Raw genomic sequence first — 25987 nt, 5'->3', positions numbered from 1 at the left:
GAAAACTGGCCACTGCTCCAACCGTTCTGCCATCTGAAGATACTGATTTTAATCTAAAATGTTTACCTTCTGTATTTCAGGCGGAGGGATCACACAAAGCATATTATGAATTTAAGTATTTTTCCATCTTCAACATCTTAGTCATGACTTAACTGTGGCATGAAAAATGTAAATCAAGTTGGTCCAGTAGCACCTTCATGCACAGGGTAGTTCCTCTTGCCAAAAAGATGTGTGTGCCCAAGTATCACCAAACCTACCCCCAACAGTTGCAACTCCATACACTGCATCAAATACTACCGAAAGGGCTGGTTCCCTTATCCTCAAGAGCAGTTTTGGAGGAAGGGGTATTCTGCAACCACAACCACTGCTCACAGCCCTTAAGATCAGGAAAAACCTACTAACGTTACGTAGCTTAAGGTTTTATTGTTTAGTAGAAGGTTTTATTTCCATGTAAAGAGACTGCTTTCTAAACTTATAGAAAAAAACATGCTCTACCAACTTTAGTAAAAATTCACACAGGGCAAAATGAACAAGATTAAATCTAGGTCCCTTGGGAAGTTGCTTTGCAGATGAGATCTGAGGAGCTGAGCTTGAATTTCTACTTTTCCAGTTCTTTGGCTTTTAGGTCTTGGTTATACCTGTCAGAAAAAGAATAGCCAATTATGGTTACAATTCAAGGTTTAGGTTACATATTTTAGCTTTCCCAGACACGATCTGGGTGCATGTGCTTCCAAGGAGGGGTTGCTCTTTGCCAAGGTTAGGATATCATGTACTACTATTGACTGTGGCAGAGGAGGGGGCAGTGACAGAAGCAGCTTTTCCCTCCTCCCCTTACATGTTTTCTGATCATTGTTGACTTTTTTTGGGGGGGGGGGGGTATATTTCAAGAAAGCATTTGCTCTGTTTACAACCAGACACAAAGTGAGGGAGCACTTACTGTTGCAAGGTAGGATATCTGCTTTTGAAACCCTGCCTCTTTTACAACTTCACAAATATTTGTAAGCCACCTTTTAAGATGTAAATCCCCTTTAAGCACTATTTGAAAAGTAGCTTAATTATTCCGTGTTAAAAGTTGGAAGAAGGCATATAGGTAATCTTTGGAAATATTACAGCTGATCTGCACTGGTTTTTAAAAGTGCCTGCAGTGCAACTCAAGGTGTTTGTTCATTTGGCATGGACTGAGTCTCCTCTACCCAAGGACTCCACTCAATCAAGTAAAGATGCAAAAAATGCTCCTGCTTAACTGTCTTGGTGTCACCTAAAAGCTAGAGGAACAATCACTGTGTGTCAGGAGCAGTCAGGGGCACTTACCTGGCCACCCTGCACTGGCAACACTGTGGTTTGTGGGAAAGGGAGAGAGGATAAGGAAGGCATTTGGCATTCACACCGTTCCAACCTCCCCACCGCTACACCCTTCCTCTTCCCCTCCCAGTAATCTTCAGTGATGCTGGTGCCAGGAGGCCAAGTAAGCATTGCTGCCCATCCTCGCCAAGCATTTTTGCTGTGTACACAAACTAGCCTTTCTAGAATGCTGAACCTTTAAGAATGGAAAATAAACTTAGGTGGGTTTATTCTAAAATGCTACTAGGAAGCTTTAGATTAGGCCATATTTAAACTAGCTACAACTGATGCTTATTCTTTATACCTAACATTTTGCTATAGGATGGCTTCTGCCTTTACAACTGTTGCAGTTCCAATACTCAAGACAGAATATAGACTAGCACAACACCTGATGCAAATGGACTGCTATACCCAATTTTGATCTATTTTGCCAGGATATTAAGTATAACCACTGGTGGTTTGGATCAGTGAGGGATAATGCTTAAGAAGCTTCTACATCCACTCTACAACTATGTTTTGGCAGGAGGGCCAGGGCCACATTTGTATGGCTTCAAAACAGTTTCTCAAACTGTAGAGCCTTGGGAGGGGAGTCAGAGGGCTATCATGTTATATCTTACCGAGGCAGTCAAGGCTAAGGATCTGACGGTGTGGGATATGCCACAATTCCTAAAGGGAGGAGATGGTTGCCAGCTCCCAAATTCATATAGGATAGTTACTGCAGATGCTGAAATGGAGCAGGAAGCAGGTGGAAGAAGAAGAATAGTGCAGAAGGATTTAAGAGCCTGGCAGGGATAGGCGGGGGGATTTCCATTGCACAAGCCAAATAAAGCTTGAATATTGATAAATACAATGGTTTAGATTGGGGACTGAGAAGTCTCACAGGGAAAGGTGTGGGAACAACCCTCTTGGTTGCCATGCCTTGAGTAGCATGGCAGCAAATGAAGTTTCTCTGTCATCACTCCCCATGACAGAACATTGGATGTTTCATGTACTGTTAAAGCAAATGAGTCATGCCAGGAAAAAGGTTGAGAAGCCCTAAAGTGAAGAAAGCAGCTCAGCTAGTCTGAAGAACAGATCCTAGAATAGGCTACAACTTAGTCTTCTGACCTACTTGCCATACGTACCTCCATATACGGTATAGCTGAGAGCCTCCAGCACAGCCAACAAAGAAGTTAACTGTAAAGAGACCCCAGTTTTTAGGAATAATAACTAGAGAATATCTTGACCAGATAAGACCTGTTGGATCATAAAGAAAGCAAAGGTTTAATACCAAGTAGATTTATTAGTACCAAAGATCAATAATGATTGTAGTATCAGATGTTCAGATTCGGAGAAAAGTTGCATCTAAACATGATAGAAAGCTTCATGCTTATGCCATTCAAGTTGGGTGTTCTCAGTTATTTATGAGCGAATTATCCCCCCCCCCCATACTTACAGAATGGAAGATGGCAGCACTAGGAACTGGCATCACAATCCATAATGTCTTACATGGAAGCAATAACTGGTTCTTTCCTCCACAACTTCTATTATCAGCTGATGATTTTTTTAACATTTAATTAAAAATTATTTAACAGCAAAGTGAGAATAAACATACCTGTGGCTGTTAGCACAGCAGATTGTGATGTGCTGAGTTTATCTGCTGGTCTGGTCATATCAGCCATTCCAGCACATACCAAGCCCTATAAAAGGAAGTAGCAGCCAGCTTTAGTGCAGTATTATAGCAGTGTGTCTTCATTAATCAGAACCTAGTCAATGGGAGTTAAGGGGTGTTGGGGAGCAGTAGCACCTCTGGTGAGGAAGACATTGTGCTCATTCTGGGGTAGTTTGTTCATCTTTGGTCCCCACCCTGCACTCGACTCTCACTTGTGGCTCCTAGAAGCTATCAGCATGCAACAGTAGCCACACCCTAGGAATGGCTTCAAATGGCTGGCTAAACCAGGTGAAGGTAACCAATGAGTCTCAAACCCTCAGTGTGCTAGGAACTTCCCCTGCATGCAAAGCCAGGCTCTGGTAGATTGAGCGAATGAGACCAATAGTGGGTCCAATGGTCAAGAAGGTAGATTTTGCATGTACTGGAGCAGGAAGTGAGAGGGCAGATGGGACTTGTCAGTCTGGGAAGGCAGCCCATCTAGGAGAAGGAAAACTCAGATCCTATACCTCTGCTGCTTTGTGGGGTATCTTTGCGAGAAGAAAAGGTTAAGCAGTAAACCCTACACAAATTCAGAGTGGTGTCCCTAAGACGGTTGGATGGCATCTTGTATACCGCCTTCCGGCAATTCCTGCAGCCAAGCTGGTGCCAGACATATTGCTCTGCTTTCCTTTGGACCACATCAGCAAGGCCAAGAGGGAGGTCTTGTTGTCTGGGCAGCCCAGGACCCCCATACACACTGCCCAGGCTTATGCTCTAGGGAGGTCAGCTGGGTGCTGCTAACACAGCGGTTTGACTTCAGCCCCGGAGGCGCACTCCAGTGTCTCTTGAGACAGACGGATTCCAACAACAACCATTACTATAGTTCATGCACTTCACAATTTAAGAGCTAGAGTAACTCCCATGTTTAGGGGACATGTTACATGGGAGGAAAAGTTGGTGGAGACAAATAATAAATTTTAGCTGGTTTGGACAGCCAGCTGAATCTTGTGATTCTTAATCCCGTTGAGTGGATTAAGTAGGTGAGGTACAAATAGTGGCTTGTACTACTGCAACTGAAAGAGCAAGAGTTCTTGCTGCTTTCAGAAAGCCTCCAATGTGCTACTTCAGGGATAAGGGTTTTGCCTTTTTCCTGTGCTACACAGGTCAAAATATATGATTGCCACTGCTGAGTGTATCTGGTATTATTAGGCTTCAAACACACTATAATTGATTGATGAAGAAGCATTGCCCATTGTCCCAGACATTCCATACTTGTACAGATGAAGCAAAGAAGCTTGGCCTGTTTTAACTGAAAAAGTGCAAAGAGATTCGTCTCCACAGGTAAAAGATGGCAATTATACAAGGCTGGTCCCAGAGGAACTTGACACCCAGCTAAGAGTTTTTTGAGTTAATTAACATATTGGGCAGGAAATATTTTCTAAAAGCTTTGGGACTTGCTAGACAAGACAATATAGATTTCTTGCCACTTAAAGCATCAGTGAATACTTGGGAATTAATAAGGAGAGAGTGTTGCAGAATAAAGGTGCTACAGCTGAAAAGACCCTGCACTTGATGCTCACTCACCATGCCAAAATGTTAGGACACTGAGCAGAAGAAAGATCATACTACACAGGAAAGTTCACATGGAAGCAAATGGCCCTTGAAATATCAAGGCCTATGTATTTTAAGGGCTTTGTGCATCAAAACCAAATGCAGTATTTAAGAACTGGAAAGTTGTGTTTCCCAATTCCAATAAGCAGTCTTGCTGTATTTATATTAAATGTATGTCCTACTGATACTAGTGGCTTCCAACTAGTGACTATATAAAGTCGCCAATGCCATGGTTGTAGGTGTAGGTGCAACAAAATAGCACTATGATAGTTCAGAGAGAAGACATGCAGTGTTAGTACCTAGTTTAGTAGAAATTTCTGCTAAACTGTCAGATAGCATTTCAACACAATTAAGGTGGGACTTATTTCTACATCTTTCTTCCAACATATCCAAATGCTTCTCATGGACCAGCAGAATTCAGGCAAGAAGAAAGAGTTGTCTGTCTATATACACAAACAACATAATTATTTTTAGTCAGGTTCCGTTAAAATACATGCACCACAATTTAATTTACTCGTGTATAGCCTGCCCGTCTCCCACAAAGGGCTCCAGGGAGGAAACAGAGTGGAATACATTTTTTTGAGGGTGGGGAGTCTTGAGGCACCTTAAATACTAACCAATTTATTATGACATAGGCTTTTGTAGACTACAGTGCACTCTTTTCAGATGTATGAAGTGTTATCTTGAGCTACATGTATTGGGTGGGGGAGAAGTGTAAAACAGTGAGGTCAGAAGCAAATGAAATGCAGTAACATAGTGATAATTACTAGCAGTGGCCAGTCACAACAAAAAAATGTCAATAGTACAAACCTCTTCTCAACTTACCCATTTCATAATAGGGGCCCAGAAAAACACTGTTTTAGGACCTGAAAGAGAAATATTTCATTAGCTACATGATTCTGCTGTGTGACAATTTGCACAAAACCACTGAATTATGTGAATTATTAAAACAGCAAGTAGCTTTGATGCACATGCACCAACAGAATAGTTATGTTTTACACTACAGCACAGGGGAGAAGTGATAAAAGCTCTTCTGCTGAGGTGCAATCAAATATCTGAAAACAGGAAATGGGAGTTATGACACAAAGGACAGTTGTACCAAAGTGGTGGAAGAAAATGCAGATGACACCCACACGCATATTATCCCCTGCCCCAACACTGCTGCATTTGTCCAGAGGTACCAGGCACTACTTTCTGCCATGATTAGCTGGGGCCCCCATCATGTGTGGGGCAGGAACAAATGTTTCTGTCTCTAGTACAGTACTTGTTACCAGTGCAAAAACTACAACAGATCCACAAAGTTGCTTTTCTCCTGCAACACAGGTTTTGCAATTGTTTGTTGATCCATTTTTCCTTATGTGTAATCATAATACTTCTACAACTCTCTTCAAAGCACCTCATGAGGAATCTGACACCAAGCTGAATGCATATTCTGCTTCCTACCTTCTGTTGTCTGACCTGTTCAAACTACTTTTGTACCTTTTTTTGTAGCACCTGAAGGATTTGTTACAAACACTTCGAGGTGTAATTAAAAGAAATGCAGAAAACAATGTTGCTCCTATGGAAGTGATGGCCAATTTTACGATTCTCTGGAGCCATTCTTCTTCAGAGATTAAACCAAGGTCTTAAAGAGTACTTTGCCATACAATGTGACCTTTTCACAGGTGTTGAGCTCTATAGCAGCTTCATTAAGTGTGAACCCCAAAATTGGGATTCCCTCCAATCTTGTGCCAATTTTTGCAGTCATTTTGCAGTGCGAACGCTGCATTACTGAGTAATTGCTACATGAATTGGGGATCATAGGTATCACCCAGAAACCCAACATTGTTTGATTCACTCCAACCCTTTTTGTAGCAAAACCCTCACATTTTGCAGCACCTCCAAAATAAGGTTACCGTCTTACTCATTGTGGGTCCATACTAGAGTTACTGTTCTTCACCTTTGTTTTTCAATGAATGTATGAGACTGGTGCACAACCACTAAACAACAAGACAATTGTCTGGCAAGTTCACATTTGGTAATACTCTGTTTTTAGTGTCTATTAACTTTAAAACACACTTAGAAGATGCCCCAAAGAGCTCACTAGGATTGCCTTCTGGGAAGCAGAACTTGCAAGTCAACAGTTACTCACTTGTGAAGGTGATGCAAGATGTGGGCATTTCACTACAAAACCATTGCAAAACTTTGGTACCAATTTGAAGAAGAACTTCTATAGAAGTTGTTCTAGAGTTAAGCTATGCAACTGAGAGAAACATTAAGTCAAGATGTTATGTAGGTAAATGAAGATGCTACTTTCAGTGATGGGATTATTCAGGTTGTTTTTTTCAGAAATCATTATTCCTAAATATACTTAAATTTGTTGCAATCTGTACAATTCTTGCAAGACAGCAGCCCAGTTATTCTTGATGCATTTGAGGAATTCTAAAGAGCTTTCTATTCAGAGGAGCTACACAAAGAACAAATGGAAAGCTCCAAGTCATGTGGTACTGCTGCCAACACCAACTTTCTATTGCATAGCAACAGTCACGAAAAGCAGAGATGGTTACTTTTCAGAACTTTTCATGTCCTTTAGCAAGACTGACAAACTATTGTGAAAGACAGAAAAAGTACTGAAACAAGTATAGATAATAGGGATGTTTCACAAACCAGATGTGACAGGATTTTCCTCAGCTACTGCAGCTTGTATTCTAGGTAAAATGTCACTTATCAAATTAGGCCATCAAACTGACCTGCACCATGGACATGACGCAGATTTGGAAAATATGCCTGAATGCCAACAGCAGTTCAAACTTGGACACTCAGTTCAACAGGTATGAAACTAAGCCACATCTTTAGTCAAAACCTTTCCTTTAAAAATGAGCCAACATTTGTCAGAAGCTCTTGAAGAAATGCTTTTTGGAATAAACTTTTTGCTACATGTGGACAGTAAACTATTATTCCATGAATTCCCTTTTCCAGAAAGTGAAGACGACATTGTGAGGAAAGGAATCTGCAACACCTGACATTAATTTATTGTATTTTTCATTGCTTGACTTCAGAGCCTTAATAATACAGCAAATATATGAACTACTCATAAGGTATGTTTCACAAGCATTATGTCAGTAATCCTCAGCACTATTAAGTAAGTTAGAGCAGCACTGTAATTTGCTACCTACATAATCCAGAACAAAGGCTGAATCAGATAGTCCTCAATCTAAAGTCAGGAACTATACTAAAGTCATGACATGCAAAACTAATTTTAAATTTGCATAAATGTGGAGTCCCAACTTCAATTTTAAAGTACAATATGACAGGTTCTGCACTACTATAATTCAGTATTTGTATTCACACTTCCCTGACAGACAGTGGTTTATTTCTTCTGCAAGCTTCTTTCACAAGAAATAAATGTTTCTGCCGTCAGGCCTTTGGTATCAGTTGGATCATCTTTCATGGTATTTTTCATTTGTGTAAGAGGCATAGTACTTTGCTGAATCCAAGTCTCCCAATAAAAGCTGAGACTATAAAGTAGCATAATGCAGGAACACGTTATGTTCTGCACAGAGAATTTACACCCACAATTAAGTAATGCAGTTACTGAAGTATAGATAAGATTAGCTTTTGCAACTACCAGAAAATCTTATGACAAGTGATTCCTCTGTCCAAACACCACAAACTGGCTTGCACTAAAGAGTGGCAAAGGAAGAAATAATCTTGTTAATTGATTTTTGTCGTTTTAGAAAGCCCATCACCAAATGACCTCTAAAGGATTCACACTGGAGAGATAGTGAAGCCAAAGAAGCCAGTTGCAGATAAAAAAGGAAAGATAAAGAGCTGCCTGTTTAAAAATGGATTATAAGTAATGATAAGAGAATACCAGTACTTTCCCCAGTAAGTAAATCAAAGGGTGATTATGGTTAAATTCAGTCTAGAGGAAAAGTCAACAACAGAGTAGGAATTTGTAATCAAGTCTACCAGTTTCCTAATTATTAGACTATTTTTTTATCCAGTTATGTTGTTGTATGGTTGCCGACAGCCACCAAGAATCACAATGTTTTAGGAAGTTTTGAGAAAGAAAAACCTAATGGAAGTTTCCACTGAAAACCTATATTTCAAAAGTCCCTTGAATGAACAGAAGAGAATCTCCTGACAATATGAAAAATGAGGGATGGTTTGTGTGTGGGAGGGAGGGATTACTTCCTATAACTCACTGCTTTTCTTTCAACGTGCGTGGGAGTAAAGTAGTCGGCTACCTTTCTAGGACCTACTGTATAATTTCTGCGGTTAGGCAACCATTAAGGCCACCTCTGGATTTTAGTGGGCCCTAAGCAACAGAACTGCAGGGAATCCTTTCTGAACATGCAAGTTTTTGAGGAGCTGGTGCAATCTGACTAAGCAGCATCCCTTCACAAGAAAATAATCTTTTAAAGGAGCAGACAGTTGCAAGATTGACCCATGCCATGTAGGAAAGCCCCAACTTTATCCTCTAAGCTGACCTGCTTCAATGAAGGACAGGGATCTTGAATTTTAAATAGCAGCACAGAAAGAGGACTTTCAGCAGGTGCAGCTTCTCTTACCCCTACATGACAATTTCTCTTTGCATCTGGTCACCATAATAAATCTCTCTCACCATTCCCAGTGAAAGGAAAGTTTGTTTTCCCAGAAGCATCTATGTCAAAGAGGACAAACAGAACTTTGACTTCTATGCAGCCTTTGTTAACGACAATAACAATTAACCTGCAGGAAGCAGAAGCATAGAAGGGCTGGTCTCGGGCTGCACAAAGAAGGCCAAAAAACTGCAACTCAGACCTCCACAAAGCTTGCCTGCCCATCACCATGGAAGAAATGCTACCACCTTGCAGGAGTTATCAAGGACAGAGACTAAACCATCTACTTTGCCATGTCTCCAAGTACTAACCAACTCTGACCTGGGGCTTTTAAATTTTATTTCTACCCCACTCTTTTGCCAAAGAATTCTGCCCCCACCCTGGCCTTTCCCTACTCTCCATAATCCTGTGAGGTAGGCCAGTATGAGAGATGGCAACTAGTCCAAGGCCAATGGCCATGGGGAGATGAACTCCAGTCCCTGGTCTGAATGACCAGATACAACACAAGCGCACATTTTTCACTACCAGGGTGGCCTCTCCAGGTTTATAAGCAGGGAACTGAGGCACTGGAGGGTGGGAGGGGGCTCTGTTTTGTTTCCACGCATATATTATTTGTTTTTACAAATAAGGGTTCTCTCTCTTTCTCAGACACACGCACACACTTTCACATACACCATTTCACAAGTTATCCCCAGCTGGCGAGCAAGGAAACGACCTCCCCCATCTCCTCCTCCCCTCAAATACCTGCCGGGTGGTTGTACAAGGGACGCAGCCGGGGCGGCAACATGACCTCGATTCGGTCCAGGAACCGGTGGTAAGAGGCACGAAACCCCGCGGCGGCGGCCGCCATTCTGTGTGCGGGTGACAGCGACTGATGCAACGAAGCCCCCGCTCGACCTGTCGTCGTCCTCCTTCTCCTCCGTCTGAGCAGAGGAGGGGGGAAAACACAAAAACCCACCACCCCTCCTCACGAACAGAAGCAGGTGGTGGGGCGAGCCGCTGTTCCTGATTCTGATTTGTTCACGGACGGAGCAAGAGGCGGGGCTTAAACAGCTGGCTTTCGCGTTATTGGCTAGCTACGACATTACCGGCTTTGCCACCCGACGTTGATGACATTCTTGCGGTCAATTGGCGTCCTCTTTTTATGACGGTATGAGCGGCGGACGAGGATTGATGACGATTCAAGCAAAGCTTTCGGGGCCTGGCTCCCAAAACAAACATGTCCGCCTTCAATGTTCCTTTGCCCTCACCCAGGATGGGTTTTGTTTTGAAAAGGCTCGTTAAGGGTGGTGGTTGTTGCCCTTTTAATTCCCCTGCTTAGACACCTTTGAGCAGCCCGTGTACGGAAAGCGTAAGAAAAGCCGATAAGGCGGCTTTCTCCCGGTGTCCAGACCCGTACTGAGGGATGACCGCTAAACGGCGACACGGACATCTCAATGGCCATTTTTGTGACCGTGAGCGGCGGTAGGACGAGGGGCCGGGTGAATTCTCGCGATATCCATTGCGAGCGGATCCCTAGATGTGGGCGGAGCAGAGGAGTAGCGAGGGGAGGAGCTTAGGCTGCCGTTGCTGGCGCCCGACAGGGGTGATATTGTTGTTGAGCGGCGGGGAGGTGGTGGTGGTTACGCGCGCGTAAAGCGCGCACGCGGGTCTCCATGGTGAAGGCGGGGGAGGGGGCGGCCTCAGCAAGTGGCAGCGACTGATGTCGCTGGCGGCGGCGAGTCGGATCCCCCTGGTCAGCGCGCGGTGCCATGTCCCGGGGCTGCTGTACCCACCTCCTGTGGGATGTGAGGCAGCGGAGTTTGGGGCTGGAGGAGCCCGGCCTGTTGCGGAGGCGATACCTAGGTGAGGAAGGAGAAGGGCGAGAGGGCGGGGTCTGAGGCGCTGGGGGAAAACTGAGGTGGTCGTGAGTCGCCCTTGCCCCCCCCCCCCCGCCGCCTCTTTCTCGGCGCTCCGGCTGAGGGGAAGGGCGGGCGGGGTTGTTGCGCGCTGTGGTGGGGCTGCTTCGCTGACCCCCAGCCCCCTCCTCGGGTCATCGCTCGGGGCGGGGTGGAGAGAAGAGGCGGCCCTTCAGCTATGGTGGTCGGCTCAATAGTTGACCCCATTCCGTCCTTCTTCTCCCTTCTCTTGTATATACAGCAAGTTTCCACGACGGTGGGGGTGGGAATGAGCGTCGGGTCCTTTTTGGAAAAGCAAAACCGAACTGCGACGGCACGAAACGTTCAGAAGTATTTCTAGTGTGCTTGTCTCTCTTCACGTATAATTCCCCCCCCCCCCCGTTTGCACTACGTTCGGAGATTTTTCTGAAATAATTTGGGGAGTGGCGTTTCACTCCCTCTTTCTGCAACTTCCCCTTCATCTTTCGATGCTGAGTTGGAACTCGATAGTACTTATTCTATGATATATAAATATTCTCACACACTTGCACCCCCAGCCCGTGCAAAAAGTCGCAAAGAGAAATCAGAACGGCTTAGTGTCTCTGCTTGCTATTGGCATGAGCTAAACAGGTTGTGGATGTATTTAACTCTTGAAGGCATTTTTAAGTGTCATAAAACTGTACCCCCCACAACTCCCTGCAAAGAAGAATGTAGCACGTGATTGCTTCTAGTATATTGATTCATAGAAAAGTTTGGCTGTTTTTGCTTGTGTTAACAAATCTGCATACATAAATAACTATCATTTATGGATTCTGGGTAAAGTTTGTCTTGGGCAGTGATAGCTAGTTAAATGTTGCACTTTTTCTATTAGAAACATACTAATTTCGCTGCATTTTCTGAAAGCATTACAATATTGCTACAAAATTTGGATTTTTTTCCAATTTTAATTTGATTTTTTATATACAAACATAAATATTCTTTGGACTCAAGGACAGCTTACTTTTTTACCCAATACTGGAGGTCTTCAATCTGTTCTTTAACATATTGCTGAATAAAAGTAGATGAAAATTTATATGACGACATATATTTGATAGTTTAAAAGCAAATGCACCAGTCTACAAGGGATATTTGTTCTCATGACTTTCATTGATCTGCTTCCTACTGAACTTGTGTTTGATATGGATGGAAGTGAGGCATTCATCAGTGATACGCACCAGAGCACAACTAGATTTGGACTTGTGCCACAATCTTTTCCCCACATGTTTTATTACCTCCCTTCCTCTGGGAATTGGCTTCAAAGTGAAATTTAAGACTATTTAAAGGCATTATCAAGTAGCTTTCCCCACTCTGTTCTTTATCTATGGTCTGATTAACATCATTGTCATTAGGTATAGAATCACAGATCTAATTGGCTAGAGTTATCTTATGATGATAACTTAAGTGCTATAACTAAGTGTAAGTTACTAATAACCATGTGTTAAGTGTAGGAATGAATTGGGGAGGCTAATGCTCAAAGAAGTATTTTATTACTGCAGAAATATTGACTATGTATTTCAATTATTATTTAATTGGAAGAAAGGGGTGTTCATAGATTTTACTGTGTAGACCACCAAAAATAGCTCACTTGAAAAATATTTTTTACATCACTGCTCTTGCTTTCTTTTCTGTATTACAGCAAGGGCACAGGGGCAGAGTGATGACCATGTTTTTTTTTTAAGTGATCTTTTGGAGAGGGTCATGGCATGTTATCTTGTTTTACTGTTTGAAAATTTAGTTTAATTTAGAAACGAGTGCTTAAGATGAGAGAACACCTTTGTGTATTTTGATCCAATATAACTTTTAGATGTGTATGGCATAAAGTTTCAACGTATTCTTTGTTATATTTTATTTACACCTTCATGTTTTTCATTACAGTAATAAATAGTACAGCTGAGCCCCATTCTCTATTGATTTGCATCAAATGGTTGTTTATACAGTCATTTTATGTTATCTTGTTGCAGATTTAGAGTCAAAATATGTTAAAATGCTATACTTGTATATCTTGAAACATACCTAAAGAGAAACACATATTTACAAGTTAATTCAGTAACAGTTTTGAAATTCCTCAGTCATTGTGGCTGAGAAATCTGTTAAAATGTACTTTATATTGACTTGTTAACATTTTGAAGGAATTGACCTTTCCCCCAGAGAACATCAAATCCTAGAGACATGTAGAATTATATAAGTTTCATAGGCCACTCATTACTGAAGTAATCACCTAAAGTGTTTGAGAATCTGTAAAGAAAGTAGCTAAATCTATAAGCCTTCTTGTCCTCTCTTTTGTTCTTAAAGTGGCGAGTGGACTCATTCACCTATGGTGTCCCCACCATGTGGATGAAGGAAACAAAATTTGCTATTGGATAAAGGAACTGAAATAAACACAGTTTTGAAAAATATGTTTGTCAAAGAAATTGTTTCTAATTGTAGGTTATGTTTTTGGGATATAAAATAATAATTGTAGGTAATGTTTGGCTATGTGATGCTATATATTTGGAATTTAAAAGCATATTTATATTGTGTTCACAGTAACTGATTTTGAATTAAAATAGCCACCTGTAGCCTGAGTTAAATCAGCAACCAATATTCAAGTCTGAAATGACCTATTTTATTCCTATTGTACTTATTTTCTAACAAACCTGCATTTGTAGAAGTGTGGGTATTCATAGCTTTATTTAATTGCCACACTTTCACTGAGCAATGAGAAAGTATGAAGCAGCTTTCTAAACTCAATCTGTGTGGGAGGAAAGAGCAGTGACATATAAAAGCACCTTGGGAATACTCTAGGATCCAACTTTGTCACTGATGCCCATGTGGTTCAAAGTGCTTTCTACCAGCTGATGCCTATTGTGGATAGAAGTGCAATAGAAAGTTATCAGTATTTTGGTATAATCCAGTTTACACTGCAGCAATGTGTTTTGTTTAGGACTGCCTTTGAATACTGTTAAGTAATGAGCTAGTTCAAAATACAGCTGCAGATTTCTGATAGGGACCAGCCAGTTGGATCATACCTCACAATTTCTTAGATATCTTTACTGATTATTGGTTACACAGCTTTGGACAAGGGCATTTGGAGGTATGCCTGCTACACAGCTAGTAGGCCAATGCATCTAGATCATTGTGGGATTTGCACCTCGCTGTGTTCCCATCTTCTGAGTGAGAGGGTGACAAGTGGGGAGAGTAGGCTGTTTCACTTGTGATGTCCTGCCTTTGGAATTCTCTTCTCAGCAAGATTTGCCTGGTGCCTTCTTTGATACCTTTTTTGCTGCCAAAATAATACGTTTTCTGGGCCTTTAGTTACCGTATTTTTCGCCCTATAGGACGCACTTTTCCCCCTCCAAAAATGAAGGGGAAATCTGTGTGCGTCCTATGGGGTGAATGCAGGCTTTCGCTGAAGCTTGGAGAGCGAGAGGGGTTGGTGCGCACTTCAGGAAGCTATCTGCAAGCCTGGGGCGCCTGTGGGAGTTCCCGCAGGGCTCCCTAGGCTGCAGATAGCAGCCTGCTGCCCGGAGCGCGGGGCACGCTGAAGCAGAGCGCCCCATGCTTCGGGCAGACATCCGCAGCGTGGGGAGCCCTGGGAGAGTTCCTGCAGGGCTCCCTAGGCTGCAGATAGCAGCCTGCTGCACGGAGTGTGGGGCGCGCTGAAGCAGACATCGTGCAGCCCCACAAGCTCGGGGGACAGCGGGGAGGCGGAGCGCCGCCATCCCACTGTTCCCTGACCTGGTTTGGATTCCCTGACCTGGTTTGGGGGGGGGAAATAAAGGGGGGGGGAAATTCCTTTATCCCCCCCCCAAAAAACTAGGTGCGCCCTATGGGACAAAAAATACGGTACTTTTCTTTTGGTTTCAACTCTTTGACTATGATTTTTATTGTTGCTGCTTTTAGTGTTTTACCAACCTTTTTGCTGTTTTAAATATTTAAATATTTTGTACTGGCTTTGTTGTAGGAGCGTATTTATATTGAAGGGCAGCATATAAAATTACCAGAAGAAAGTTTTGTCATACCCGTTTACAGACATACAGACAAATTAAGCAGGTGTGGAAAAAGGCAGCAACAGTCCTAAAGCAACATCAGTGTAGTGGACTCAACTCTGGAATTTCCTCCCACTAGAAATCAGACAGACACTGTCCCTATTAAGTTTCAGACAACAGCTTAAAACAGTTTCATTTCAGGCCTTTGCATCATGAACATGGTTCTAACGCTCTACACTGATGTTTTTATTTATGTTTCAAGTTTTGTGCGTTTTTTTTATTTTTTTTTATTTGTAAGCCTCTGAGACGTGGTGAAAAGCAGTGCATATTTTTTAAAAAAAGAAACAATCACCACCTGTTGTATGAAGTCTGCTTCTGACAGTCTGTTCCAAAAATGTAAAATAGCATTCTCGTTATTTGGCCAATTTTGTCCTGTTAACAATCCTGATGGGCTGATATGCTCACACTGTCATGAAGGTGGTTGCACCAAGTTTCTTCAAAGAGATACTTTTGCATTAAACAGCAAATCTATAGCAATATATATATCTATACATCTATATCTATCTATACATATCTATACATTGCAATTGCCTGTGTGTTAATTACTTGGGCTATATCTAATGCTGTAGCTCTGCTGGTGCAAGGGACTTGCATGTGTACATTGGGACTTCCATTTCTTCTCTTCCGTCCTGCGCCCTCCCATAAGCTCCAGAGGGTTGGGGGATTCTGCTGGTGGGTTTCTGCTGGCATAACATTGTCTACAACCCAATGCAATTAAATTTCGGATCACAACTAAAAGCTTAAAAAAATAAAGTCAAGAGTTTAATATTAAAATATTTTATTTCAAAATACAGCTTTATTAGGAAATACATCTTTTTTGAAAAAATGTAACACACTAGTGGGAGCAGGGAGAATAAAGAGACTGTAAGATAGACTGAAGAAGAGTAAACTAAATTTTAGAGAATATGTGGCATATTGCAAAATATTTACCATAAGCAACAGTAGTTAGAAGTATAATTGTTTAAGAACGATCTTAGATTGCCTACCTTCTTATAGCATAATCTTTAGTTCATAGCACTGCAGCTTTTAGTTGTGCTATCAAGTTCATTATTAATACAGTGGCATTAGTTTGAAAGGGGCTCTAATGCAGTTTGAAAAAGTTTATAGGTCTTGTGAGAGTTGTTTGCTTAGCATTGCATTTCATGTAGGATGACACAACTTCACATGCTTGGGAACAAGACTAGAGATACTTTTAGAATATAGCCTTGCTGGTTTCACATCTGCAGATATGTTAATTTTAGAGGTTTGTAAAGTGAATGAAGTATCGTTTAGGTCATTTGCTACAATTTAGGTACAGTATAGTAGTTTACCTAGCAATCTTGACAATGACCAAGTAATATTTTTTGTTTGGAAAAAGTTCAGTGTAGTAATTTTAGCAAATATTTAGTTATTTTAACACACGGTAATTTTAAAATAACTTTTAAATTCAATGTAGATGGCATTCCTGCTTGTATTCATGATTGATTGATTGATGGTGAGGAGGGAAATACCATATCATATGGGTGACTTATCTAGACATGTACCTGATATGTAAAAAATGGTGTGTTGCTTTGCTGCCTAAAGGCCAGTGTTATACTAAATCTGCTATTTTAGCCATGCCATACATACATGATAAAAATAATGTGTTTGGCATTCATTCCTCAACATTCTTGACAGGGCTATAGTGCAACCAAGGTAAGTGTGTTGGTAGTGTAGAGAGGTAAATATACCAGAAGGAGTTTCTCCACCCCCATCATTCAGTCTGAGGTTCAGTGCTGAGGGCCTTCTAGCGGGTCCCTCCCTGCAAGAAGTGAGGTTACAGGGAACCAGGCAGAGGGCCTTCTCAGCAGTGGCGTCTGCCCTGTGGAACACCCTCCCATCAGATGTCAAGGAAATAAACATCTGTCTCACTTTTAGAAGACATCTGAAGGCAGCCTTATTTAGGGAAGTTTTAAATGTTCGATGTTATGTTGTGCTTTTAATTCTGTTGGGAGCCTTCCAGAGAGGCTGGGGAAACCCAGCCAGATGGGCAGGGTATAATTTTATTATGATGATTATGAGCCCCCACCTATTTGCAGTGTAGTCTGGACACAGTGAGAACTAGGCCTAAGTCCTTGGTTTGCTGCAGAGAACGTGAGCTTCTGCTTCTGCTAATGTTTTCTACACAATATGAAATGTGCAAAATATACCTTTTATGGTCACTTAAACCTGTAAAAGCGTATTGCATATTAAATTCCCTTTGTCATCAAAATAAAGTTGCTTTTGTGAACTTAGTATTTTAAATGTTTGACTTAGTCTGTTGCTGTAACATTGTTTACCTCAGTTAAAAGCTCAAGTGGTTGTAACATTATCAGTGACTAAACAGGAAAGGTTATATTTAGCATGCACTCATTTAAGATCTGTAGTATGTCTGAAAGTGTAATACAGCTATCAGGATTGCTACAAACAGAATTCTTTCTACTTGCACAATAGTTTTTTCCCTGTTCCTGGGTGAAAGGAAAATACATCCCAACTATTGAAATTAAAATGGGAAATTTATACTTAAATTTACTTATTGAAGAGTATTTTTTAAAGGTGATACTTTAATTAAAGTATAATGGTTATGGTACTCAGAATACTTAAAAGTTTCAGAATTATCACTTCCCAACATCACATAGAATACTAAAATCTGAATTTTCTCAGGGTGTTTTTTTTTTAATCCTGTTGGGGACAGATGTCCTCGGTGCTCTGAGCAACACTGAAATTAACAACATGTATATTGATCTGCAAAGAATAGCCAACTGTGCTGCAGGAATCACTCAGTGATCCACAATATATCTGAAGCTGTCACAGCTCTGGAATCACTGTTAAGTAAAACAAACTGGGAGTGTACAATTTTCTTCAGAGAACAGCTAACATGCTTTTTCCCCCTTTTTTTTCTGATGACCGTATAATATTTGCTAATGATTCTGTGTAAGTGGAAAGGCAAATGCAGCAGCTGGTGAAAAAGATAACATAAAGTCAGACTGTAAAGGAAGATATTGAAAACAAAATCATGACAATTGCCTGAAAAGTCTTATTAAAATCAGTGTTGAAGAAACTGAAAAAGCTAAAAGCTATATCTTGGCAACAACAAACACATTTGACTGGAAGGGCAATAGCAGCATAAGAAAGATGGTATGGGCCAGCTTTAATAGATTTTCATTGTATGATGATGAGTTTCCAGTGAAGACTTATAAACATAACTTTACAACACAACTATCATGCCTAGTGTGATAATTTTCTGGAATAATGTTGTATAGGTTATCTATACAGTGGTACCTTGGGTTACATATGCTTCAGGTTACATACGGTTCAGGTTACACACTCCACTAAGCCAGAAATAGTGCTTCAGGTTAAGAACTTTGCTTCAGGATAAGAACAGAAATTGGGCTCCGGCGGCGTGGCAGCAGCAGGAGGCCCCATTAGCTAAAGTGGTGCTTCAGGTTAAGAACAGTTTCAGGTTAAGTACGGACCTCCGGAACTAATTGAGTACTTAACCCAAGGTACCACTGTACTATAGTACCTGTACAAGCACATATGTGTCAGTCATATGACTTTCAAAAGAGCAAGTAGATTTCCTTACCTTAATATATTTGATCTTGAGAGATCAAAAGCTTCTGCTTGGCAAACCTAAAATGCTTTGGGCCAATCCAGTGGAAAATAGAATATAACATTGATTGCATCAAGGGAAAAACAGGTGAGGGTGAGTTGGATATGGGCAATTCCTCTGCTTATGGTGCTCATCTGATGTTAAGTATTAATTTCATAAAATGAAGGTTTTAATACATTCTCACTAGAGAATCTTTAGAGTGGAATTCAAAACTTTTATTCACACAAGTCTCCACCTTTCACTATTTCATTCAGCAGCCTCTGTGTGCCCCAAAATCTGTTCCAGAGGGTCCCACAACTTCCAAAGCAGACTTTGAGGATGTGGGGGTTGTAAGGGAGAGGAGTGGAATGTGAAGTCTTACTGTACAAATGGAATGGCCCTTCCAGCTCTACAATTTTATGATTCTGTGGAATCTGTTCTGCATGTTGGATACAACCTTAAGTGCAAGCTGTAATGCTTCCAAGACTGGTAGACTTGATTTATGTTTACATGGGTCTATTTGTAGAGAAAGCTTGTCCAAGCAATACTAGTTTGCTTTTATATGATTGAAACTCATACTGATTTGTATGAGTGGAAAAACATCTTAAACCTTTTAATTCCAATGTATTCATTTACATGATTGTGCATGCTTCTTTGCTTCTTTCCCTCATGGTTTTTTTTTTTTTTTGCACAATGTACTGGTAATAATTCATATATTTAAGTGTTCTTGATTCTAGATTAGGGCATATGATTGTTTTCTCCCAAAAAATCACATAACAGCTGAGCAGGCATATGAAGGCATATGAAGGAACTGATCTATGAGAGGAAAATAACTATCTAGAACTCTTATTTGCCAACAGCTGGATACAAAGTAGCTACTATTTTACAATAAAGTATGGGGCGAGTATCTTACCATATCATACTGAATCTTGGTCACACAATGTTTTTGTTAAAGCAAAGACAACTTACTCATTTGGCAGTGTTCACTCTTGTCCTTGCAGATGAAACAACAGGAGGGATCAGGGGCATGTGGGATGTGCTATTCCTCAAGGAAGGGACACCAGGGAAAACCAGGACATTTTAAGTGCTGAGGCCTGTGGGGAAATCTGCTCAAGTTTGGGGGCGGGTACGTATTGCCTCTGACATTGTACTGATTGGGTGATGATGCATTATGGTTCTTCCACCTGGACCCATTTTAAGATGGGTCAATGCACGCATGGCTGGATGGAACTGAGAAGGAGCTCACCCATCACCCAGAAAATCCCATTACCTTTAGGAAGGTTCACATTGTGCTTTATGAATCTTAGCTGTAGAGGCAATGCAATACCTTCCATAGAAAGAAAGAAGGCACCAATACATACATATTTATAAAACACACACATATTTATAAAGCATATTTTATAAAAATATTAAAAATTACTTTTGTAAGTATCTAAACCTTTTTGCTAATTTTGCATTTTCCCCTCCAGGAAGGAGAGAATTTATCCAAAGATTAAAACTTGAAGCAACGCTGAATGTGCATGATGGCTGTGTAAGTGATTTTGTTGTTGTTGTTTAAAAAGAATGCGTGCTTAAACAAGAAGTTAAGTAATGGTAACTGGCATTTCCATGACAAGATGAACATGAGCTTTTAGTATTCTTCCAAGTATATCTACTTTATTTTATTTTATTTTTTTCCCTACTGAAAATTTGTTGTTATAACACATTTTTAAAACCATGTTAGGACGTACAAGATTGCTCTTGTAAGTGTGGTAAGAATTTACTTCTACACCGCCTTATTCTTACTCAGGTGAGGGACCATCTTTTAAATAAGTAAAGGAACCAAGGGAATTATTTATTATAGCTATTGCAATAGGGCAGAGCTCATCTTAACGTGATTGTTCTAGCCACTTAAGAAGAAGGTCTGCCACGAGGAGCATCAGAACAAGGGATTTATAGGCACAGCACACAAAGAGTTATAAACATCAAAACATAACATTCTTAAACATCCTTCTGCATACATCATGAAAGGTTACAGGTAATGGGATGTTTAAAATGTAAGGCTCCTCTGCAATTACCTTGGGGTATCCCAAGTGCCCAGGTCATTTTGACCTCAAATGTTGCATTTATGTCACTGTTCCCCTGGCAACCAGACCTTTGGCTGTGTTCTATCTCCCAGGAAGCTTCAAGGATAGCTGATTTTACACTCTACAGCAAACTTAAGATAGAATAACATCCTGGAGGGCTATTTGTGCCACTTTCAGGGTCAGATAGGAAAGGAATGCAGCATAGTAGTAATAAAATACAGGCACACAAAATCAAGCATAATACATTCTAGCCAAAGGTTCAATAAAATTAATATTGGAACATTTTTAAAATAAAAAAAATCTACATCCTGGGACTCTAATTCTTATATCACAAGGAATTTGATCTTGTGGAATAAAGGTTTGTTGGGAACATGATAATTATTTTAATTTTCATACATATGTTTTAAAGAGTAATCAAAATATAAAAAAATAATTTTGATATTTTCTTTTATCTCTAAAATTAAATTCTCCCGTATGGTCTTTCTCCATAGACTTCATGATAGGAGAGTTTAGATACTCAGTTTTTTATTCCAGGGATAATTGATAAATGCCCCAGTGAAAACGAGTTAATTTAGGCTGCAACCCCATGCACACAGGGTAGATTCCAACATTATTTGAGTGGAAGTCTGTTCCATGGAAGAATTGGATACAATTCTTGCCCCATTTTTGTCCCTGGCCTTGCCTGCCGCTTTTATGTGGCCCCTGAAAGGTTGCCCAGAAGGGAATGTGGCTCTTGGGTTGAAAGAGTTCCCCCACCTCTGTCATATGTGATGTTCTGCGGTGGTATGAACCAAAGAGACTGCAAGTGTGAGAGAAGTACTGCTCATGCAGCTGAATATACAGGTGTGCAAGTCCTTATACAAAGTATATGCATAATTAGCTGAGCTGTGTTGTTTTCTGGTAAAGTTAGATAGTTTGCATCTTAACATTGTTCACCCCTTCTTTAGATATTAATTATTGTGTTAAATACTTGCTTACAGGTGAATACAATATGCTGGAATGATACAGGAGAATATATTTTATCTGGATCTGATGATACTAATCTTGTAATTACTAATCCATATAGTAGAAAGGTAAGATGATCTGCTGTCCCTTTATCCATTTTTCTGAATAGTCAAAATGTTATTAAGTTGTTTTTTTTTTTTTGTAATTGAAAGCTCTGTTTTTTGTGACATTGCATATATTGCTTGGTTATTCTTTCAAAACAAAATCTGTCCTGTGTAGGAGAGTTGCCACAAAACATATTAAGTCCACCAGTTCTGCACAAAAAGTTTTCAGTATTATCTTGATACCATGATTTCTGCCTTATTACTCTTTATATTGTCTCACCGCCCCTCACCACCTTGCACTGTACTATTGTGTTGTAGTGCAGTTACTAGACCTGAGCATTGGTCAAAGCCTTCAGTTATGAAATCACCTGGGTGGTGTAGAACCATGCAGAGTGTGGTGTACCTTTTTGGTCCAAAGGGCCAGATCCTCATCTGTCTCCATCCCTGCAGGCCAGCTTTGACAGATGGCCAGGATGACCCACATGTCCAAATCCTTTGTGCAGCACATTCTGAGCATCTTACAACCAGTGGGCTGTCTGGGCTTGGGAACCACAGTTCAAGGGGCTCTGTGCTCACTTCTTCCCAAGTGCCAAGCTTAGAGCTGGCAAAGTTACTTTCTGCAAGGATTGACCACACAATCAAGTTTCATATGGAGAACTCAATTGCATAGCTGTGCCTCTATACCTGCCCCACATCTGGTGACAGGTGTGGGGCAGATGGGTGTTATTTGGGGAAAACACTTTCAGGCCAGAGATTACTTATCCCTGGTGTAGAACAAGAGAGTGGATTATGAAGATAAAATAGTATGGTAGCCTGCTTTTTGAAATAAGGTGAGAAAGATAGATGTGATCAATATTACCGTAATTAAAATGTTAAGCTAATACAGTAATCCTTGTTTTCTAGGTTTTAACAACCATTCGCTCAGGACACAGGGCAAATATTTTTAGTGCAAAATTTTTGCCATGCACCAGTGATAAACAGATCGTGTCCTGTTCAGGAGATGGAGTCATTTTTTTTACCAATGTTGAGCAAGATGCTGAAACCAACAGACAGTGCCAATTCACATGCCATTATGGAACTACTTATGAGGTACTGAAAATTAATATTTCTGTTGTATCTTATAACTATAAAGTCATGAGTGCTGACTATTGCTTATCTATTCTTTTTCACACTGCAGTTTATTAACCTAAAGTTTGGATAAAATTAGATAATATGGTCCACATTTTCTTGTTTACATTCACCTCCTATTATTTAAGAAGATTGCCTGGGCATGATTTTTTGTACCTTGCCTTTTAGTCTTCTAAAGAACACCCTCCCACCTCCAAAAAACTATTTGTATACTATAAGGCAGTCTTACATTATCACATTGCTTTTGTTACAACTGATTTGAAATGCCCCTCTATTTCAAAATCAGCTTTCCATGAGGTGCAGGCGGGAGGATATTTTTCAAGAAAATAATCTCAAGCCTCCTTGCATACACAAGTTGTTCTATGGTACTTTGGATCCTGGCTTTTATTTTCAATTGTTTAAGGCTGTTGCCATTTTAAAGTATACCATTTGTTACGTTTCAGATCATGACAGTCCCCAATGATCCCTATACTTTTCTATCTTGTGGAGAAGATGGCACTGTGAGATGGTTTGATACTAGAATCAAGACAAGTTGCACAAAAGAAGATTGTAAAGATGTAAGAGACACTTTTATAAGAGGGTGTGAATAAAGAGCTATATTGTTTTCAGAACCTGAGATCTCATGATCCTGGCCTGCTTTGGTCCTGATGCTGTGAAATCTAGTGAGGTGACCATGAACTATATGAAGGAAAAATATAATTTGTTATTTTTGAAATATGTATTACTTATCTGCCATATCATAATACTATAATATTGAACAGATATGAAAAACGTGATTTGGTTTGAATTCAGGCTTTTTATGAACTATTTGATATGTTACAGCACTTTGTTATGGAGCACCCTTAAACTCATTGATAATTAGATAACATAAGAATCAATCCAGCTATGAAAATAATTTACCAAATTCTTTATGACTGTAATAGTAGGATTTATTTTTCTAATTTATACAGATGCATACCAAAAGAGTTGCTTCCAAGTATGCATTTTACTTAACTATTTTACCTCATTTTTATAGGCTATTCTCAGTATTGTTCCTTTTTATGTTGAAACTATTTGCAGTACTTAATCTCATTGCGTTGCTCTTTACATCCAATTATCTGTACATAAATCTATTCTAGCCCAATCCTTTTAAAGTAGCTTAGGCAATCCCTGCCCCTTGTGATTCACTTTCTGGCCTCTTTTTATGAGAAAATCTTAGACAGATGAAAGCTTTGTGTTTACAGCTGCAAGTTGATGTTACTAAACAATGCTTTTGTTTGCTTAGTCTTTTTGTTGTGGCCATACCCGTCTGTTGTCCAGTAACATGCTTAAAATATATATTAACAAGGACCAGAGTTGGCTTTTTCTAAAACACAACCATATTGATTTTTTTCTAGGATTGTATTAGTTGGTGTGATTTAATGCCACTTGTTCTTGTACATTTTAAACAAGTGCAATATTTTCCTTTTGTTCTAGGATATTTTAATAAACTGTAGGAGAGCAGCCACCTCTGTAGCTATTTGCCCTCCAATACCATATTATCTTGCAGTTGGTTGCTCCGATAGTTCAGTAAGAATTTACGATCGACGAATGCTCGGCACAAGAGCAACAGGTAGGACAATACTTGCATGATATTGTAAAACAGTTGACTTTTGAGTACCATAGTTGAATATTATAGGATGTGAACCTCTTAATGAGATGATTTAATGAAAAATATATTTTCTGCATAAACGCAGAACTTCTCATAATTTTTAAATTTATGCTCATGAAAGCTTGAATCACACTTTAGAAAGTCTTCTGTAATGTGGACTGAAAAGTATTGATGTCCTAAAGTGATATTTTGACTATGATTCAGAGGCATGTATGCACATTGGCATTATTTTAAGTCCCATAGAGCAATTCTTCTCTCTGACCTGCTCTTTAAAATTGACCTTCTAAGAACAGTTTTCAGGTTTGCTACAAGAGCTGCTGGAAAGTCAAACTTAAGGGGGGGTGGATTCTCTCACTGAATAAATTTGAGTGAACTCCTTTGATTTGCAGCCATGGTAAATAAATGAAGAAATTCTGCTGTTCTTTCCATTTAGTGGTTTTGAGTATTAAGAATTGATGGTGGTCTCAGTGTTCATGGTGCTTTTCAGAGAATATCTACAAAAGGGCAAGCCCTGGCCCTTCAAAGAACTGACAATCTAAAATTTGACTAGGGAGGAATATTGAGGCAAGGATAAATGGGAGAATATGAAAACAGTTCAATTACATGCATTTAGGCTTGATTTCAGTAAAAGATAAGAACTTGAGTTGTGCACTTAATGTAGCTAAAAATGCCTAGAAAAGGCTGCAGAATGTGATTTATTATTGCTCTACTCTTTGTTAGAAATTATGAGGTGAGGAAAACGCAGATGGATAGATGGATAGGATAGAAAGTTTCCATAGGGAGAGTGAGGTTAATGTAAGTACTGTGGAAGTATTTTATAGTCTCATTGTGATATTAATACTTTGAATCTAAATTTCTGTTTAGATAAAATATTCTAACTAATATTAGTACAGTTTCTGTTTCCAAATACTGTACGTGATCCCAGTTGGAAATTACGTAGCCAACTTGGTAATGTACAACAATATCGTGTAACCAATCACATTGGATATGCGGCCAGTTTGGAATGACAGTAGACAGCTTTTACTCTGAATTGGTGAATGCTTTCATTTCATTGTGCCCTCCAAAAATCAGCAAAGAGGAGGTGCAGTGTATGTGGCTTTAAATTGTAGCAAAATGGCAAGTAACCAGGGCATGACTCAGGTTTGTAAAAGAATGCAGTGTGTAAAAAAATAGACACATTTTAGGACTAATATACACAGTACAGGCATCCGTTGCATGTAATTTACTTGCGCACCACCATGTATATGAGTGGTGCTAGGAAATTAAAAATTCAATTCAAACCTGGAAGTGGCGGGATAAAGTTGAACAGTCCTTGCAAAGAGAGCCTCCCCAGAGCCTGAAGAGGATATCAGTGAGGACGGAGGAAGCCCGGAAGAGACCTGAGGTGCAGCAGAGCTTTGTTTACACTGCTCATCC

The 25987-nt window shown here is 40.2% G+C and overlaps 2 protein-coding genes across 10 annotated transcripts in view; one reads left to right on the top strand and one right to left on the bottom strand.

The window, feature by feature from the left end:
* Positions 1-403: 403 nt before the first annotated feature.
* On the bottom strand, positions 404-10290 carry MPC2 (mitochondrial pyruvate carrier 2). Of its 2 annotated transcripts, none has more exons than XR_014510583.1 (5): positions 9910-10209; positions 5408-5448; positions 2936-3020; positions 1282-2577; positions 404-1122 (listed from the first exon to the last, which is right to left on the bottom strand). XR_014510583.1 is itself a non-coding variant. In XM_083438532.1 (5 exons), the coding sequence occupies exons 1-5, from the start codon at positions 10013-10015 to the stop codon at positions 599-601; spliced, it is 384 nt and encodes a 127-aa protein (XP_083294658.1). In that variant the 5' UTR covers positions 10016-10290; the 3' UTR covers positions 404-598. The 2 variants fall into 2 exon arrangements, 1 of the variants encoding a protein (XP_083294658.1); XM_083438532.1 differs by having other exon boundaries at positions 404-638; positions 2466-2577; positions 9910-10290.
* Positions 10291-10348: 58 nt separating this feature from the next.
* DCAF6 (DDB1 and CUL4 associated factor 6) overlaps positions 10349-25987 on the top strand; it is a 46830-nt gene continuing 31191 nt past the window's right edge. The window contains exons 1-7 of one of the 8 annotated variants that reach the window (XM_083438333.1): positions 10367-10629; positions 19700-19824; positions 20168-20229; positions 21745-21837; positions 22717-22902; positions 23385-23498; positions 24397-24532. In XM_083438333.1, coding sequence (XP_083294459.1) covers positions 23388-23498; positions 24397-24532 — 247 coding nt within the window. In that variant the 5' untranslated portion in view covers positions 10367-10629; positions 19700-19824; positions 20168-20229; ... (1 more) ...; positions 22717-22902; positions 23385-23387. Of the gene's footprint in view, positions 11011-18383; positions 18807-19699; positions 19825-20167; positions 20230-21744; positions 21838-22716; positions 22903-23384; positions 23499-24396; positions 24533-25987 lie in introns of those variants that run through there. The other 7 variants (XM_083438332.1, XM_083438335.1, XM_083438334.1 and 4 more) reach the window with 7 other exon arrangements.

The sequence above is a fragment of the Podarcis tiliguerta genome (assembly GCF_965153285.1).
Source record: "Podarcis tiliguerta genome assembly, chromosome: 4".
Taxonomy (NCBI): domain Eukaryota; kingdom Metazoa; phylum Chordata; class Lepidosauria; order Squamata; family Lacertidae; genus Podarcis; species Podarcis tiliguerta.
The sequence above is the reverse complement of the archived record's forward strand: the minus strand, read 5'-3'. Positions and strand labels throughout refer to the sequence as shown.